General features: G+C 30.3%; 1 protein-coding gene across 2 annotated transcripts; it reads right to left on the reverse strand.

Annotated features, from left to right (window-relative positions):
* Window positions 1-373: 373 nt before the first annotated feature.
* Rcd5 (microspherule protein Rcd5) lies at window positions 374-17,083 on the reverse strand. 2 transcript variants are annotated; one of them, XM_067287530.1, is made up of 13 exons: window positions 16,807-17,083; window positions 11,525-11,832; window positions 11,414-11,452; window positions 9,689-9,769; window positions 9,502-9,611; window positions 9,326-9,434; window positions 9,104-9,242; window positions 8,961-9,036; window positions 6,590-6,618; window positions 5,833-5,925; window positions 5,676-5,758; window positions 5,397-5,609; window positions 374-635 (listed from the first exon to the last, which is right to left on the reverse strand). In XM_067287530.1, exons 1-13 carry the CDS (start codon window positions 16,877-16,879, stop codon window positions 552-554), a joined length of 1,437 nt encoding a protein of 478 aa, XP_067143631.1. In that variant the 5' UTR covers window positions 16,880-17,083; the 3' UTR covers window positions 374-551. The 2 variants fall into 2 exon arrangements, with proteins under 2 accessions (XP_067143631.1, XP_067143630.1); XM_067287529.1 differs by having other exon boundaries at window positions 11,525-11,886; window positions 16,807-17,082.
* Between the last annotated feature and the right edge of the window lie 763 nt (window positions 17,084-17,846).

Here is a 17,846-nt window from a genome sequence, read left to right on the forward strand (position 1 = left end):
TAACACCTATTTTTAAGTTCTTACCTGAGAACCTGGCAAGATCATGCTGCTACATTTAAATTATGCATATAATTACTTTGGAGTTGCAAGTATTAAATTTTCAGGCAATTGATACTATCATCTGTTTGTATGCTTTACAGTAGTTTACTTCGTACTTATCTTTTAACACTAAAATTTAAAATTAACCTTTTTTGTTATTTTAAACTACTTGAAAAATATTTGATAATTTTTTCTATCTTAAATATTTATTAAACTGAATTTGTTTGGGTCAGAATTGGTATCACTTAAAAATTATGTTGTATTTACTATAATTTTGGAATTAATTATGAATCATCCTGAATATTTGCAACAATTGAAAAGGTGCACACAAAAATTAAAAGTCATGAAAAAATTTTAATATGATATGATGAAGCAAAATATACATTTTATACACATGGTTTTATGACACATTTGAACAAGATATTGTGGTCACATAGTCTAAACAATAGCACCATTATGGACACTTTACAAATTTAAATGGGATTGGATCGGACGTCTGACATTTGTCAGAATCAGCCAATATTCTTGGTTGCGTCTGCCCTGATGGCAGCTATGAGATCTTGATTGATGAGAAAGATGAATCTAAGGCCAACAATCTGAAATTCAAAGAGTTATTTTAAATAAAGCACATACTACTAGCAAATATCAACATTATACATACAATATGGTCATATTTTTTTCAAGGGCTGAGTGTTGGCAGGTACCAAATAAAACAAAATTCTATGTGAATTTGCACTCTACCCAAGTAATCTCAGATTCCACATCATTTATAATTAACACAAAAACATAAAGGCAACATGTAACAAATTCACTTTTTATTTGGTTTTTTTTTTGTACATAACTCAGGAATTAAAGTTTAAATTCAATAATGAATTACAAAGGTTATACAAACAAAAGTTTGAGTCCTTTTGTTATGACTTTTGTTTTTTATGACTTCAAGTCGCCAGCTGCATAGTGGTTCCTGACCGGAATAAAGGGAGAAAATAAAGAAAAAAGGACTCGAACTTTTGTTTGTATAACCTTTGTAATTCATTATTGAATTATCACTTTTTATTATTATTCATAATTACCCATGTGCATCCAAGTGTTAGCCTAACCATTTGCCATCTATGAAAAATCTGAATCCATATAGAGCAAGACCATTCTCTCACTGTGTGTGTGTTTGTGTTAGCACCTGATACTGAAAAGTGAATAAAATTTTATATTTTTGTGGCTGCTCTCCATCTGTAGTACTTTTTATGAACTTCATCTAATCTGCAGATCATCCTTTTGATATCTGGTATCACCGTTTCAAGAGGGGATCTCGTTGAGCCAGGTGTGTACATTGGACCATGCGACACAGTTTCAATTTGGGGGTTTTTGCCATGCCGATTCTGAGGACCCATACCCCTATAAGGTAGCAGCATTCAAAATATTAACAAAATGTGCATTCACACACAACTCTAGATGGGAGGACACACTCAAGGAACTTAAACACCTAGAAGACATTGCAGCAGCCCACGGATACAATAGAAACTGGATTAGGAGTTTAGCTTGGAACCTCCATAGACTATGTAGTAGTGGGCACACCTCCACAGACCAAGGGGAACAAGATACCTGAGCAGAACCCCAATGATACGCAGTGGAATGTGACTGCTGACACTATGAACACCATAACAGAATGGAACATTGTTTTGGAAAAATTATAAAATTATCACTAAAGACTTTTTACCATATAATCCTCAATATTCTGTTTCACCTGTATTCATTGACAATGTAACCAATAGTAATCATTCTTATTCCTTCAATGCTGCAGGAAAGGAGACAATTTTGATTGTGACAGCTACCTTACAGAACAACAGAGATGATATTTCTAAATACAGTAAAACCCATGTAAACTGGAATTGCATTATACCAAAATTTTTTCTATTTTGAACAGGTTTTAGTATTTTTCCAGTTTTTTGTATCATTACACTATACCAGATAAATATCACACAGTTACAATCACTTACATATGTAAAAGGATTTTACTATGAAACATTTTATTATTATGAATTGATTTAAGTTAAATCTAATAAAGTGATTCCAAGTAAAGATAAGAGTATTCAAATGCAAGAATTGATAACTACTGTATTTAATTCCAAAAAGTTCTTGTCATTCCAGAGATCCTGTTCTAGGTATTTAAATATTGAAAGTTCTCAAATAGCAGTCCTTATAAACTCACATGAAAGTGAATGAGCAAATTCAAGAATCAAGAACTAGTGTTTCACTTTGCCATTGAAAATCCTAATTGGTAATACAGAGACCAAGTTATTCTGGGATTTAATATCTCAAGGAATTTAAATAAAAACAAGATATTTGCTAATCAGGTATTATTATTAGTTAAGTTAATAAATGTATTAGGTATAACAAACATATTTTTATTATAATGTAATAAATAATTATTCAGGTAACTTTTATATATATAAATGTAAAGAAAGCAGATCAAAACTGCATTTTGAGCTTTGGACATAGAAATGTTGGTTAATATGAGCTTAGGTATACAAAATGGCGGCACTTCCGATAATCTCGAATGCAATGACTAAATGACTTACGAAGTAGAGGGAGCTGCTGACGATTGTGTCGTGTTATGCAAATTAATTTTTGAAACGCCCCTTGTGAGGAGACACGGTAGGAGAATTGTACATTTTGTGTTAATACTAAATTTGAGTTTTTTAAAACTCCTAATTTTTCAATTTAGTTATTTATTAATAGTAATTTGTTAAAAATGGGATCGTTTAATATTGATTCCGAAGCATTTTGGGCTGAATGCACCTCTCAATCGTTTTTTCAATTGTTTGAATCTGACTTTTCCGAATTGGGTATTGATACCCGAATTGATAAAGGTTTTAAATTAGCAGTAATGTTAGGAATACAGCATGTACAGGATGTGTGTAAAAAGTGTTCTAATTTATGTAAAATAATCTATTGAATTGACAGAGAATCATGTGTTATGCGATGCCAAACATGTAGAAGCAATTCTTCAGCTTTTGAGGGAACGTTTAAAGGAAAATGCGGCAAAATCTCATGGAATCGAATTTTTTCATTTATGTGGCATTACATTGGATTAGACTGTTCTACTACAACTGCTGCCTTAGCCTCAGGTATTTCTAATCGAGCTGGAATAGACTGGTCAAACCACATCCGTTTTGTAATGATGGTTGCTATGCATAATTTAACTACATTTAAAATTGGCGGTCCAAACAAAACTGTAGAAATAGACGAAACAGTCATATGCAAACGCAAATATGAAAAAGGATGGAAGTTGAAAAGTACGAAATGGGTTGTCGGTGGAATATGCAGAGAAGACAGGAACTGCTTTATTTGTCAAGTGAACGATCGTTCCAAAATCACTTTAAACTGGATAATTTCTAAATTTGTTAACTCAGGGAGTACAGTCCTGACCGACAAGTGAAAAGGCTATATGCATATAGACGATCTGCATGGAATCGATATTGAACATAGAACAGTCAACCATTCAGAAAATTTCGTTAATCCAACTACTGGTGATCACACCCAAAATATTGAAAGACTCTGGGGGTATTTAAAAAATAAAAAAAATCTGCAGAAACATTATACCGACGATCTATCCAATTCGTACATGTATGCATTTATGTACAAGAAGTTTTTAGATTGGCCATGTAAGAAACCTGGCGAAAGGTTTTATATATTCTTACAACATTTAAGAAAGATCTTTCCGGGATCTGGCAGATTTCCCAAATGGAAAGAACTGGAGACTGTTCCTGCCGCTCCTGTTTATACTAATAAGAAAAAAGTGAAAAAGGAAACATGCAAGAAATGTGATGTTACAAAATAGAGCGAAAAAACCACTAAGAAGAAACGAAATCAGACCGGTCCGTCAGAATCAACTGTCGTAGAAAACAAGCGTTGGAAAAAGGGAAAAGAAGCATCTTAATGTAAGTAAATCTGTTTTTTCAATTTAATAATTACCTTTTTACATAAAATAGATTTAAAATAGGGATTTAGTGTCTAATAATCCACGAGGTCTAATTTACATAAATATTTTCGCTGATAGTCGTAATCAAGATGGCGGCTGGAAGTGCTGCCATTTTGTTATACCTAAGCTCACATTAACCGAAATGTGTGTATTAACAGAATTCAATTATGAATATTCATTGCTTTTAATACAGGAATTAACTCATTATTTCATTTGTTATGAACATAATAAACACAAGAAGTATTATTTTCAAAAGAATTAAATGTTACATTATTGATTTACTTTAATACTTTTTACTCTAACAAGAATTGTTTCATTATAAATTATTATTATGTTAAATGTAAATTTTTAAAAATTTGTTATGATCACACACATCTCAATAAAAAGAAATCCTAAAAAACAAATAATCTTGCAATTAAACATTAATTAAAAAATGCCAGGACGAAATTAATACATTACAAAATTAAATGCATAGAAGTATCACAGAAGCGTCTTCTTTTAAATCTTAATGCCTTTTTCACACTTCGGGAACAAACTATCCTTATAGTGGCGTCAACCTTCCTTTATAGGCTACTTTTATGATACTTCCATGCATTTAATTTTGTAATGCAAATAATTTTGATTTTAATTTACCAAGTATAAAATTCAAATCATTCAAAGCTTCTATTTTACTTATTCAACAATTCAGTTGACTTTTTAAAACATTTTATTGAACATTGAATTTGCAAAAAAGAAGCCAAGAGTTCAAATAAATTCATAATTCACAGAAACTGACGTAAATAACCTGTTAAGGAATGACACGTCATTATTAAAATGACAAAAAAACTATATATATCTAATATAACATACTATGTATTGATCTCTCTTGTCTCTGCTATCATAACAATTTGGTTTGGTACTTGATTGCTTCTTGTTCTCTATATAAGTTCATTGGTATTAAGCACAAAACTGCTGTAGAGAATTTATCTCACAAATTTATTCCTACAGTTCTACAACATATCTGGTAAATCGAAGCAACAAATTACACTATGGATTACGACCATTCATTTAATGACTGTAATCCATAGTGTAATTTATTGTACGGGAATGATGACGAGCAAATAACCCAAAATGCATTTCCTTTTTAAATAGTAAAGTCTGTATAATCAATCACTTGATGTTCCTATGTAAATTCTTTACAGCAATTTTGTGCTCCCAACAAACAATTTAAGTTATATCATCAGACAGACAGTTAAACTTTAAATTGAAAACAAAATATATCCATAGAAATAAACCAATTTAATTTATCTATATGAAAAACATTTTCTCAATATCTGAAAAAAAATTAATTTCAACCTTACTTCATAACTATATATAATATATAAATATTTAAAAAACTCACTTCTACAACAGCATTATTTTCTAATTTGTATTTATTACCAGTTAGTACTGGTTTTCCATCTACAAAAAAAGGGCGCTTTCCTTCATTTGCTATATAAAAATCACCATTATGTAACTTTATGACACCTTGCCTTCTAGATATCTTCCATGCAGGACCTTCTAGTGACAAATCTACATCGATATTAATATCTTTGGTTGCTCTACCTAATGTAATCTAAAAAATTAATTTTATGAATAACTTATGATAGATTTTAAAGATTAATATGTTAAAACAATTTACTTCTCTGGATCTCATGAGATATCGTACAAGTCTTCCTCTCAAAACAGCAAGAGTTTGGTTATCAAAATCTGCAGGACTTACTCCTAAATGTTCCAGAAATACATTCAATTAATTTGTTTAAATTTTATATGAAATTACTAAGGTTTACTTTTCTTACCTGTAATACTGTCAACTAATACCTGCCATTTTGGAAGTTCATTCTCTAACTGGCGGATGTCTCTCTTTGCACATCGATCAGCAATAGTTAATTCTATAAAATAAGGTAATTACTATTAATTCTGTAGTTCAAAATTTTTGACAGTATTAGCAGATTTTAAAAGAACTTTTATGGAAAGTACAATATTTTACTCATAGAAAATATCTAAAACAAGAATCCATCTTTGCTATTCACATACATCATAGTACCATTCTAAAAACTTAGTTTTAAGTCAACCTGATATATTCCTAAAAAATCAAATTTTTTAACTCAAAATTCTTATTTAGGCTTATACTCCCCTAATAAGTTGATCCCCAACATATACTTGGCTAGAACCAAAAATGTGAGACATAGTATATAATATTTATATTGGTCTTGTGTTGGAGATTTTTCAGGTTTAAAACGTCAACTTCTACAGTGAAATTTATGGTAATCAACACATTCCATATTAATTTTAAAATAAGTTTCATAATATTTTGAAAAGTACCTTATTTTCATAATAGCATTACTGAAAATATTTGAAAATAGTGTAAGAAAGAAAATAACTGACTTCCATAAAAATGAAAACAGAAACTAAAATACATCAATTAAAGATATAGTTCCTCAAAAATTTTTCTTCATAAAATAATGAAACTTGAAAGTTTCATTTTGTATGGCTTACAACTACAATGTTAATGTTTTAAATCAGAGCTGATTTATTTTAAAATTATTTATTTACCATGTTCTAATGCTTCATCTGCTGGTTCCCTAAAAAATAAATTAAAATATTTCATTAATAAGATACATTTATTAATTGGAACAATTTTATTCTAATTTATATTCTTACTGTGCTATTATTTATATAATCCCGAATGATTAAAATTACATATCTTTAACTATGTAAATAATTAAAATTGCTAAATATGAATGAATGAAAATTAAAAGAATCAAACTTCATTAGTTTTTGATGAGATCTGAATCAAAAAGGAGCAATTATTTATTTTGACATCATCACAATGCCAAGCTGCAATTTTCAATCATATTTTTAATTTATTTCATTTAAAGTATATGCTCTCCATTTCAAATTAGTACTGTAGTGTCTTACCCCTGTATGTCATACTTTTCTTTTAACAACAGAGCAGTGCTGATCATCTAGCTCAGTGATTCTCAAAGTGGGGGTCGCAAAAAATATTTGGGGGATCGCTGAAAAATTGATGCCAAATCAATTTTTTTTTCAAATATTTTATAAATTTACTATAAATTCATGTTTAGAAATAATAGAAATAAAAAATATATAAAATAATTTTTACTTAAATAAATTGCACATATAAATAAAAACAATATAAATATTTAAATACGAGCCTAAATATAATATTCATAAATTTGTGCGCTATTGGGGAATCCCCCGAGTTCCACTCTCCGCCTAAACTATGATAGAACAGCGTTGACATTTGGAACAATGTTCGCTAGCAGCGTTGTGTTTGTAGGCAAGTCGACTTAGGTAAAGCGTCAATTATCCGAAAACCGATCAATCGAAAGCGTTTCAGTCGGCAAATTTGAATTTCCACTAGTGCTGTGGCGCTGCAATATTTGGCTATGTCTTGGGATACTTCAATATTATTTTAGTTGATATGCATTTTTAGCTGGCAGCCTGGCACGACCATGAGAGGGTACTTAAGGACACGCCAGTATTTGAACGAGACTTTTTTCCCATCGTGAATGGTAAGTTATGCTTGTTTTTCTGAGGACTGTGTTGTGCTGAATCGGAACGTTTTGAGACTAGATAAACTTCCGAAATATAATGTTTTTTGTTTTTATATTTTTCAATATACAGTAGAGCGTCGATAAGTGGAACGATTTTCAGTCGGACTGTGTCGTGCTGAATCGAATGTTTTTGATACTAAATTTACTTCTAAAGTATAATTTTCATGTTTTTTATATTCTTTAATATATTTATTTTGTTTGTACAAAATGCAGAAATAATTTTTAACGATATGATAGCCTCGATGATTATTATAAAAATTTTCGTTAGGCTTAAAATCAACAAAAATTCAACACGAAGCGACACGTAACGGAGAAAAATTCAACAGGAAGTGATATGCAACGGAGAAAAATTTGAACATTGGACAGGTTAATGTATTTTTTCGTACAAAGTCGGAAACTGGAACAAATCATTAACTGGAAGGACCCCAGTCCCCAATTGGTTCCACTTATCGACGCTCTACTGTATTTATTTTGTTTGTGAAAAATAAAGAAATAATTTTTTAAAAAATCTCGTTAGTCTTAACATTGACAAAAATTCAACGCAAAGCGACGCAACGAAGAAAAATTTCAACATGGAATAGATTAATTAAACAAAAGAAATTAACTCGTCCTGAATTTAAATTAACCCCCCTTCCTCCGGGATGTTTTTCTACACACTCATTCTTCGGGGGTCCTTTGAAATTTTTAAGTGCAAAAGGGGGTCGCAGACCAAAAAGTTTGAGAAACACTGATCTAGCTAACACCGTTTGGAAAAAATTTTTGAATTGAAATAACATGACTTCTGGTTTGTATTGAATGTTCATATATAGTTAATTGAGCCCTCTTGCCCCTAAGGTTTTCACATCTGTCTTTCATCTATCTAACTTTGTTCTCAAGATTAAGGAAAGTAAGATGGATGGACAGAGGGACAACAGTGGGAATTTATAGGTCTACAATTTTTTCAAATTGCAACCCAATTAAAGAGCCAAAAATATGAAGAATTAGAATTAAGACTAAGGTGATTTCTCTGGTTATACTGGATCAACATACCAAGGATATAAACAAAGAGTTGAGAATAAATATAACTGAAGTAAAGCAAAAGAAATTAATATATTCTGGCCATTGATTCATTCATTCTTAAAATGCATTTTTATATTTGAAATGATTTTAGATAACGATGAATTATATTGTAAAATTCTTTAGTATTGAATTATTTTACTTATTAATCTATTAGTAATTAAATTTAAATTTCAAAAACTTTTTAAATGAAATAATCTTATTTTTCAAGTTTAAAATTTATATAAAATCTTCTAAAAAATACTGTCAGTTTATTAACAACAAAATTTATTGAGAAAAAATAAACTTACATTAATTCATTATCATCTATCATATCTTCTGCATCAGAAAAATTAAGAACATGATCACCTTTAGGAAGAGGCTGAACTGAAAGAATAAAAAAAATTATTTACTATTAAAAATGAGAAATTTTTCAAGAAAAATCTTTCTTTACCTGTCTGATCTGGTAATAAATGATACTGCTTCATAAGATTCCAATGAGTGAATAATGATTTAGCTGTTCGGGAAGGAAGAAATACATCTGGTTGTTGATTCATTAATTCTTGAAATGTTTCTATTGTTGGTTGACTTGTCTAATATAAAAATTTATTTTGAATTTCAAAATATATATACATATATTTTATATAATTTATAAAACTTTCTTATTAAAACTCACTGATGGAATTGTACTAAGTAAATTTTCTTCGTCTTGACCAAAAAGCGTTTTTGCCTGAACTTGAGCAATTATATCAGGATGCAATTGTTTCATTGCATTAACTGCAACTCTGAAAGAAAAATATTTTTATTATAAAACTGATATAAATTTATATTTATTTGAATAAAGATACTCACTTTGATATCACAGGATCATAAAGCAAGGCATACCATCGTTCTTGAACTTCTTGAAGGGTAAATTTACATGAGAATTTAACACCCCGATATACAGATTCTAGATCATTTATCTATAATCATAAAATTTTTACAATAATTAAAACTAAATAGTTTTTCTTTCCAATATTAAATTTTGATAATGTTTTACCTGTTGTACTGCAAAAATTAGGGCAAGATCATCTGCAGGTTTCCATCGGCCTAAATCTTTGGTGACTACTGACTGTGAATTCTGAAGTTGAATGATAATTTTAGTTCATAACAAAATTACTTATATACCAGAATATGTAAAAATTTTAAGTTTTTAATAGAAAATTCAATTATAAATTATTTTCCTTCTTGCTCATTTTATATTCTTAATCTTATTTAGAAAAGTCAAATTTAAGAATCTAAAATATAGATATTCAAACTAATTTTGTATTCTTAGCTAATATATTCTAAAGCCTGAGTATTTTACATTTCTCAAAACTACTTATTTATCCCATGTTGAAATTTTTCTCCATTGCGTGTGGCTGCCATGTTGAAGTTTTGTTGATGTTAAGCCTAATGAATATTTTGTTTTTAAAAAAATAATTGTGGCTATTGTATTGTCTGAAATTATTTTTTTATTTTTGCACAAACAAAATAGATATATTAATAAATGTAAAAACAAAAAAATTATATTTCAGAAGTTAGTTTTAATATAAAAATTATAACGACTAGCAACATCTAGTTTCAAAAACGTTCCAATGCTGAAATGAGATATCTTGAGTCTACAGGTCAAGGTCATTAGGTTTCGACCCAAGATATGTCAGGAATACAAGGGAGTAGAGTAGGCTAAGCACTTTCTGCAAGGCCACATGTGTCAAGAGTAACTCAGCAGAAGCTGATTGATCTTGGCTGGGAGATTCTCCCTCACCTCATGTATAGCTCAGACATTGCACTACCTGAATACTATCTCTCCATCTTGTCTGCTCCTTGCAACACATCTTGGATGAAAAATAGTTTACTGATGATGAGATAAAAAAAAATTGCACTTGCAGAGTTCTTCAAGTCAAAACAGCCTGAGTTTTTTCAGCTGGAATTCCAATCAATGGAAGAAACTACTTTAATGTGATGGCAACTATTTTCTTGAATAAACTATTTTTTTGAAATAAATTTTGTACTATAAAACTCTAGAAAATTCCAGAAACTTTTGCATCAACCCAATAATATATATCAGTTTTCTATATATATATATAAAATAAAAAATAAATTTTCTCTTTGTCATTCCTTACATTAATAATGTTCCTTGGATTAAACTGGTTTTTTGTTTTTTGATTGTTAAAAAGGTTACCACTGTTGCTTTTCATCTTCAGACCTTTTACATTGTTTAAATAGTATTTATAACACATTTTCAAACAAGAACACTATTTTGCCTATCAGAATAATATTCAAATGCAATAATATAAAATATTATTGTATTTCGAACTAATATTGTTACCTAGGAAAGTTCCATCTAGTCAGCATATTATGTATTGTTTTGCATCGTAGTCATTATGATTTTATTTTGCATTTAATGCACTTTTGTTTTTATTCTCAACTTTTTCAACATATTTTCTCTGTCCGTTATCCATATTCACCAAATCTTTATTTAATTTCATCTTCTATATATTTTTTTAAAGTTTGAATATGCCTAAACAATTCATCTGTATACAGATTTTTATTTTGCAAAGAATATACAGTAATTATCACTTACTTGTATCTCTCATACTCATCAAAATAAAATTTTTTGTTGAAAATTAAATGTCATGCAATAAGTACAATATATGGATTGTTAATAAAATGATAAAAAAAAAAAATATATTACTTTTGAAATAGTAAGTTATATACAATAAATATTTATAAAAAATGTTACCTTTGATTTCTTTATTCTTTTTGGAGTTGATTTAGATGGCTGTTAAAAATAAGAAATTTAAATTTTTCATTTATTTCACTAAGTAAACAAAATAAAAAAAAATGGACTTACTTTCTTTTTTTCAGGAATTGTGACTTGTGGCATTTCTGAAAATATCTGTTCAGAGCAACCTGTGTTCATTATCGTTGATAATGTTGTTGTACTAAAACTAGAACCACCAATACCAATTAATGAACCTGAAGGTGGACGATTTCTGGAAGATTTGACAAGACTACTCTCAACAACTTCGTCATCAAATTTTTTACGTTTAATTGATCTGGAAGAACTCCTCCTCTTTTGAAAAGAATCAATTTTTGATGGAATATCAGCCATCATATCTTCCATTCCACATGTCAGAGAACTACTCGGTATGGGACAGCCTTTTGAGAGTGAAGAATGAACTTGTTTTAAAACAACAGAATTTGATGTATCATCTATATTTAAAAAATAACAATAATAATAACATCATTGTTTCCATAAACATACAAAAAAAAAAATGCTTGAACCATAGATAAAAGATTTCTTATAATTAATCATAATAATAAAATCATTTAAATTAATATTTTTTAACAGAAATCTTTTATCTTAATGAATAAAACGTCTTTACTTGTATAGATTTACAACTGATTTCAAATACACATTTATTGTAGAGTAATTTTAGATATCTGTACAGTACAGGAAAATTCAAAAAACTTTACAACTTTGAAAGCTGACAAAATTTTAATTGGAAAGCTTATAAAATTGGTTTAAGCATTAATTTATAGCAAAACACATCTAGTTTACCCAAAAAATTCATTTTTGTTTGATGTTGGAACCATTGATGACATGGCAAATCTGAATTTAATTTCATGTCAAATGCAAAGCAGAATATCTGTTGTCATTTTGGTAACTGCAATAGTGATTGGAATTTTGAGCTCAACAAGGGTGGAATAAATACTAGATTTTTAATGAAATCCCAGAAGAAAAAAGCAATGTCAAATCTGGGGAATAAGGTAGCCATGTTATCAACATTACTTGACCAATCCATCACCTGATAAACATTTATTGAGCAAAATCCTGGACATTTATACAGTTGTGGGATGATGTGCCATCTTGCTGAAAATGCATGCATCTGTGTGTCATTGTTATTTAATTGTAAAATGAGAAAATTTTCCAACATATTCAGATAAATGATACTACTGATAAAACAAAAGTGATGTATGTTATCTTTGCTAAGAGCACAAAACATGTTCACTTTTGCACTGTCATAAACATGTTCCACAGTTGCTTATGGATTTTTTAAGCCCCAAATTCTGCAGTTGCAAGTGTTTACTTTACCAATGTGATGAAATGTTGACTCATCACTGAAGATAATGTTGTCCAAGAATGTCTCCTCTTCATCAGTCTGATGAAATATTTCTGTACTATGTGAGACAAACATGATGTGTTTTGCTACAAATTAACACTCCAACTAGTTCTCTGAGTCTTTTGATTAAAATTCTATAATCTTTCAAATGTATAAAATGAACAAACTTCAATTAATAACAGCTAAATATCTTTTTGAAATGTCAATTTCTTTAATATCTACAACTTTACCATCATTCCTTAAAATTAACAAAACTTGGTACCATTATGCTAAATAACGTATCTTCTACTTATACAAAATCATCCAGACACTAAAATATCAGACTTACTTCTACTTCAAACCAAAACAGTGCTACTTTCAATATATTTTCCTTTCACTAACATTTTCGAACCTCAGGTTCTTCCTCAGGTGAACAAACAACGGACAAAATATTCAATGGAACGAATCTTTTTTTGATAATATCTTCTACTCTTTTTTTAAGGCTACTAAAAGTTCTTTGTTTTAAAAAAATGTTTATGATGCCTCAAGCCATCATCAATTTAATATTTCAAAGCTTAGAGATTGTTATATTCCAAGAACAGCTTATTTAATGGAACTAAAGCCAGATGGTCTGCTGAATTATTGAACTATAATAAGACTAAGTTAATAATTAGATATGAAATAACTTGTCTAAAAGTAGGAGGTTAAGCTACCATTTTGTGCTAATTATAATAAATTAATTTTAATTTACACTGTCTGGAAGAAAAGAATCAGTCTAGAACAGGACTCAAACCTGAACTTCACTTACTATGTATATGTGTTGCCAGTTATGCTTCCTAAACTTTATCAATCTTCACTTCCAGAATTGTTAATTTAGATATAACCATATAGGTCACTCACTACTCATGGCACCGACTGGAGATGACTTAAGCACCCATGGCACTCAGCCAGCTATCATTTTTTACCCAGGCATAATGTATATATATATATAAACAACAACTCCATAAACCCAATTTTTGATTAAAGCCATATTATCATCAGGGCAGGTTATAAGGCTAAGATAACAGCTTAATTGCTTATCTCTAGATAAAATATTTTATATCTAATTATTAACTTAGCTTCATTGCAGCCTGATAATTTGACAGATTGTCTGGCTTTAATCAAAGATCAAGTTTGTGCAGTTGTTGTTCATATGGAATTGAATAACAAGAACAGTTTTAAATATGTGCATGAAATCGATAGTTATATTCAAACTAAACACAATATTTAAAGCCCTTCCAATCAACCTATAACTTATAAAAATCCTTTTTAAATCACACTGTATATTAAACATATTGGTATGTTTCTGAATCTAAGATACATTTACAGAGAACATTTCTATTCAACAGTTTTTCTCCTTTCATTCTCTCAATGTGGCCTAATCACCGTAAAACAGATTTCCCAATCTTTTTCAACCACATTCTCTTTCATTCCACATTACTTGAGCACTTGTTCATTTTTCACATAATCTCTCCCCATTATGCCACACACCCCTCTCATATACCTCATCTCATATGGAGTAGTATGACTCTTATGATTCTGCCATACCCAAGTTTCACTACCATACAGTACAACGTTACCATACACAGCCATTTGTGTCTCTTTGAACATCTTTTCAAACCTTGCAAATCCAAATCAAATACATTCACAAGCATACAATGTTCCATCATCTCCTCACATTCATATCACTTAGTGGAGCTCTTGAGAGCACTCACTCCGGGGCATGGATGGCAATTAGCTTTCCCTTGCTTCGTTTCAACTGTCAGTATATAGCTGCCTTTCAACTTTGTATTTTAATTCTTATTTTCCGTCTTCTTTTCAGTCTAAATTCAGTTTAAGTTAGTCCTATTTGTAAGTTAGATTAGGGACTCTTAGCTTGGTTTTCAATTAGGTTAAATTAGACTAGGGTTGTTAGCTTTAGTCATCTGGTTAGGTTTGTCCTAGGTTATGTTAAGTTAGTTTAGTTAGTGAGTAAGTTAATGTTTAAAAAAGTAATAAAAAAAATTGAGGTCTTGCTTGTTTGTCTTTTGTTGGTCCATTCATCTTGTTTAGTTTGTTGTTGTGTTCATTTGTTTTCACATTGTCTGTCTAGCTGTTAATAGTATTGAGATTCACATTCATGTTCAGTTTTGTTAATTTTAAGTAGATATAAGTCTTCCTACTAACAGCCACTTGGCACTAACTTCTACACTTAGCTATTTGCAGTGGCACTCAATTATGGATGTTCACTACACTCAGGTTTTCTTTTAGATCCTTCGGGGACTTCGGCCTTGCAGCCTAAAAACTGCACACCAATAACAAACGTAGAGGGTACAGTAACCATACATACACCATTTCGAGGGATCCTACCTTTCTCTACCGTCTATCTTCTCTCCCCCCTTTCCTTTACCCTCTTTTCCGCCGGCTGAACACCTTGTGTACGACTGATGTCTTTCATATATGTATGTATATATATCTTACAAATCTACTTATTGCACCCACCATATGTGCTCCAGCATTCACTCTTCTAGTGATTTCACTGTCTATCCTTCCATTTGTATCTATCATGCTTCCCAAATATAAAAAACTCATTCTCTTATTCCATTTGTTTATCACCTAGCTCAATCATGTATTCCATTTGTTCACCTTTGTGTTCAGTTACTTTAGTTTTACTCATATTCATTCACAGCATATATTCCTCATATGCCTCTTCAAGCCTGCTAGAAAGTTTTTTATTTCAATGTATCCAGTTATTCTTGGTGAATATTTCTAAATGTACGCTGATTTGATGGTTTCATTTTATAGAGTGTTCCACGTAAAGTGTTACAAATCTCTACATCAGAAAATATGCTTATAATAAAAAAATTGATAGAATAAAAATGCCACAAAAATAAAGCCTTGGTAAGGCAGGACCAACTTCAAAATATCAAACAGAATCACCTGAATATTTTATAATTTTGGATTCTGTATTAAATAATAATATTCAAAAGTTTAACTTTTTCAAAAAAATACCTTTCTAAAGTTGTTACTAATAACTTTTAATAATAAATCAATACTTTTCCTACTGTTGTTGTTTAAAATATACATATATCAGGGGTGGCCAACTTTTGTGCACATAAGATCTACTTTTTATCGTAAAAATGTGTCGCGATCGACTTGTTGTCATAGGCATAGTCTGTGTGGGGAGGGGGAAGTGTGAAATACACACTATGTTTATACACTGTTACAGTACGAAGTGCACTCACTGCTTATGAGTCGAGTCATAACTGCATGCATATAGTTGCGTTCGGTTACAAATATAATACATTAAGTCAAGACATCGCTAGCGATCGACCAAAATTGGCTTGGCGATCGACCGGTTGATCGCGATCGACTTGTTGGCCACTCCTGACATATATGATTTAGTAATTATTGCACAAAATAGTATTTTCTAATAATTCGTCAGATTGCACACTTCAGAAAAACGGCGGATAAAAAAAACAGATGAACCCACGACGTCGAGCTTTTCAATCCAGCGTCTCACTCACTCATCCGTGCCTACTCTACACGATTTACAGAACTGCTATATAAAGCACACGGAAAAGTTTAAATGACGATTTCTCGTCGGCAAAGTCACATTACCATGCATTAAAATTAACTCCTTTAATAAATATATCCAATTTTACGTAAATCTAATAACATCTAGTAAAAAATATTATGGCTGTATAGTATAATGGAAGTATCAGATATTCAGAATTTTGAAATATACTCAATAGTTCAAATGTAATTTATTCAATATTCTTTGATGATATAAACATTGGAAACCTAAACAACAAAAAGCAGATCAATTTTGAATGGAAGTTACTTTTAAATCAACATCTATATATTTATATAAGCACGAATTAACTAAAAGTAACTCCTACCCAATTTTGATATATATTAACGTAATAAACAAGAAATGAAAGAAATTGAATACAAGCAAGTAGAAAATATTAAATTTTTGAGTTTGGATTTTGAATTAAATATGAATTACCAGAAATGGAAGCAGAAACAGCAGCAGCAGCATCTTGAGAACTGTCACTGCTGAGAGCACCCGTGGAAGACATGATTAATACGATCTTATTCTTCGATTCTTTCAATTCTCAAATACATTTAATGCGTCTCCACATGCTATTAACACGATTATCTATCTAAGTCGTTACAAAACGTTAATTTAATGGCTATAGATAAATAGACTTTCCAGTAATAAATTTAAAACGCACTTCTCCTACACAAATCAAATACAAACACTGTAGTTCACATTGTGACCGCTAAGGTGCGCTTCGCCCTCCAAATTTCCAAAAAATTTTTCCGTAATTTATATTAAAATATAAAAATGTTTAAATAAAAACATTTATTATTTTATTTATAGTAATTTAAAAATAATAATTATTTTTTATTTACTTTGTACTAAAAGAAAACCACGAGTGACTAAATTTTATTAATATTCCGAATTATAAATATGAATGCATAATCCATTAAGAATATTTTTAACGTATTCGTTACGGTTTTTTTATAATTTTTTTTTTCTCTTTCTGTCCTGTAGTTACTAAGAGAACCTTTTAAAGCATATCTATCATGAGTCATAATAGATATGATTTAAAAACCTCTGGCAAAACTCGTGAATCATGAGTTTTGCCAGGACATAATGGAGCAGCTGGGTAGTGAAATACGAAACCCTACATATTCAGAACGGACGCCCAAGAAAAATTCTTGAGCATTTCGCCCGTATCCCCAGAGCTGCAAATTGATGCCTTCACCGCATTGGCCATCTGGACGTCTCTATTGCAGATTTGACCGGATTCTCGATAGAGCAGCTAGAGAGACGAGAGACAGCGCCTGAAATATTCGAGTCCATATCATTGGCAAAAACTATATGGAAATGCATATAAAATCGTCTTTCGGTATTCACAGTACAGTCGTCCTTCGATATTGGATCGGGCCCCCCGAGGAGGCTCAAGTCCTTTATATAAAATGCCGTTATATTTCTTTACTTATTTGTACTATTAACCAGTACACGGAAAAATAATTCTC

The sequence above is a fragment of the Centruroides vittatus genome, unplaced genomic scaffold (assembly GCF_030686945.1).
Source record: "Centruroides vittatus isolate TY-2023 unplaced genomic scaffold, ASM3068694v2 scaffold_520, whole genome shotgun sequence".
Classification (NCBI taxonomy): Eukaryota; Metazoa; Arthropoda; class Arachnida; order Scorpiones; family Buthidae; genus Centruroides; species Centruroides vittatus.

Coding starts and splice junctions, on each gene's coding strand:
- Rcd5 (XM_067287529.1), bottom strand. CDS start 16,879: ATGTCTTCCACGGGTGCTCTCAGCAGTGACAGTTCTCAAGATGCTGCT. Junction 9,770..11,413: donor AAAGAATAAAGAAATCAAAG/GTAACATTTTTT, acceptor ATTCAACTTCAG/AATTCACAGTCAGTAGTCAC. Junction 5,610..5,675: donor ATCTCATGAGATCCAGAGAA/GTAAATTGTTTT, acceptor TTAATTTTTTAG/ATTACATTAGGTAGAGCAAC.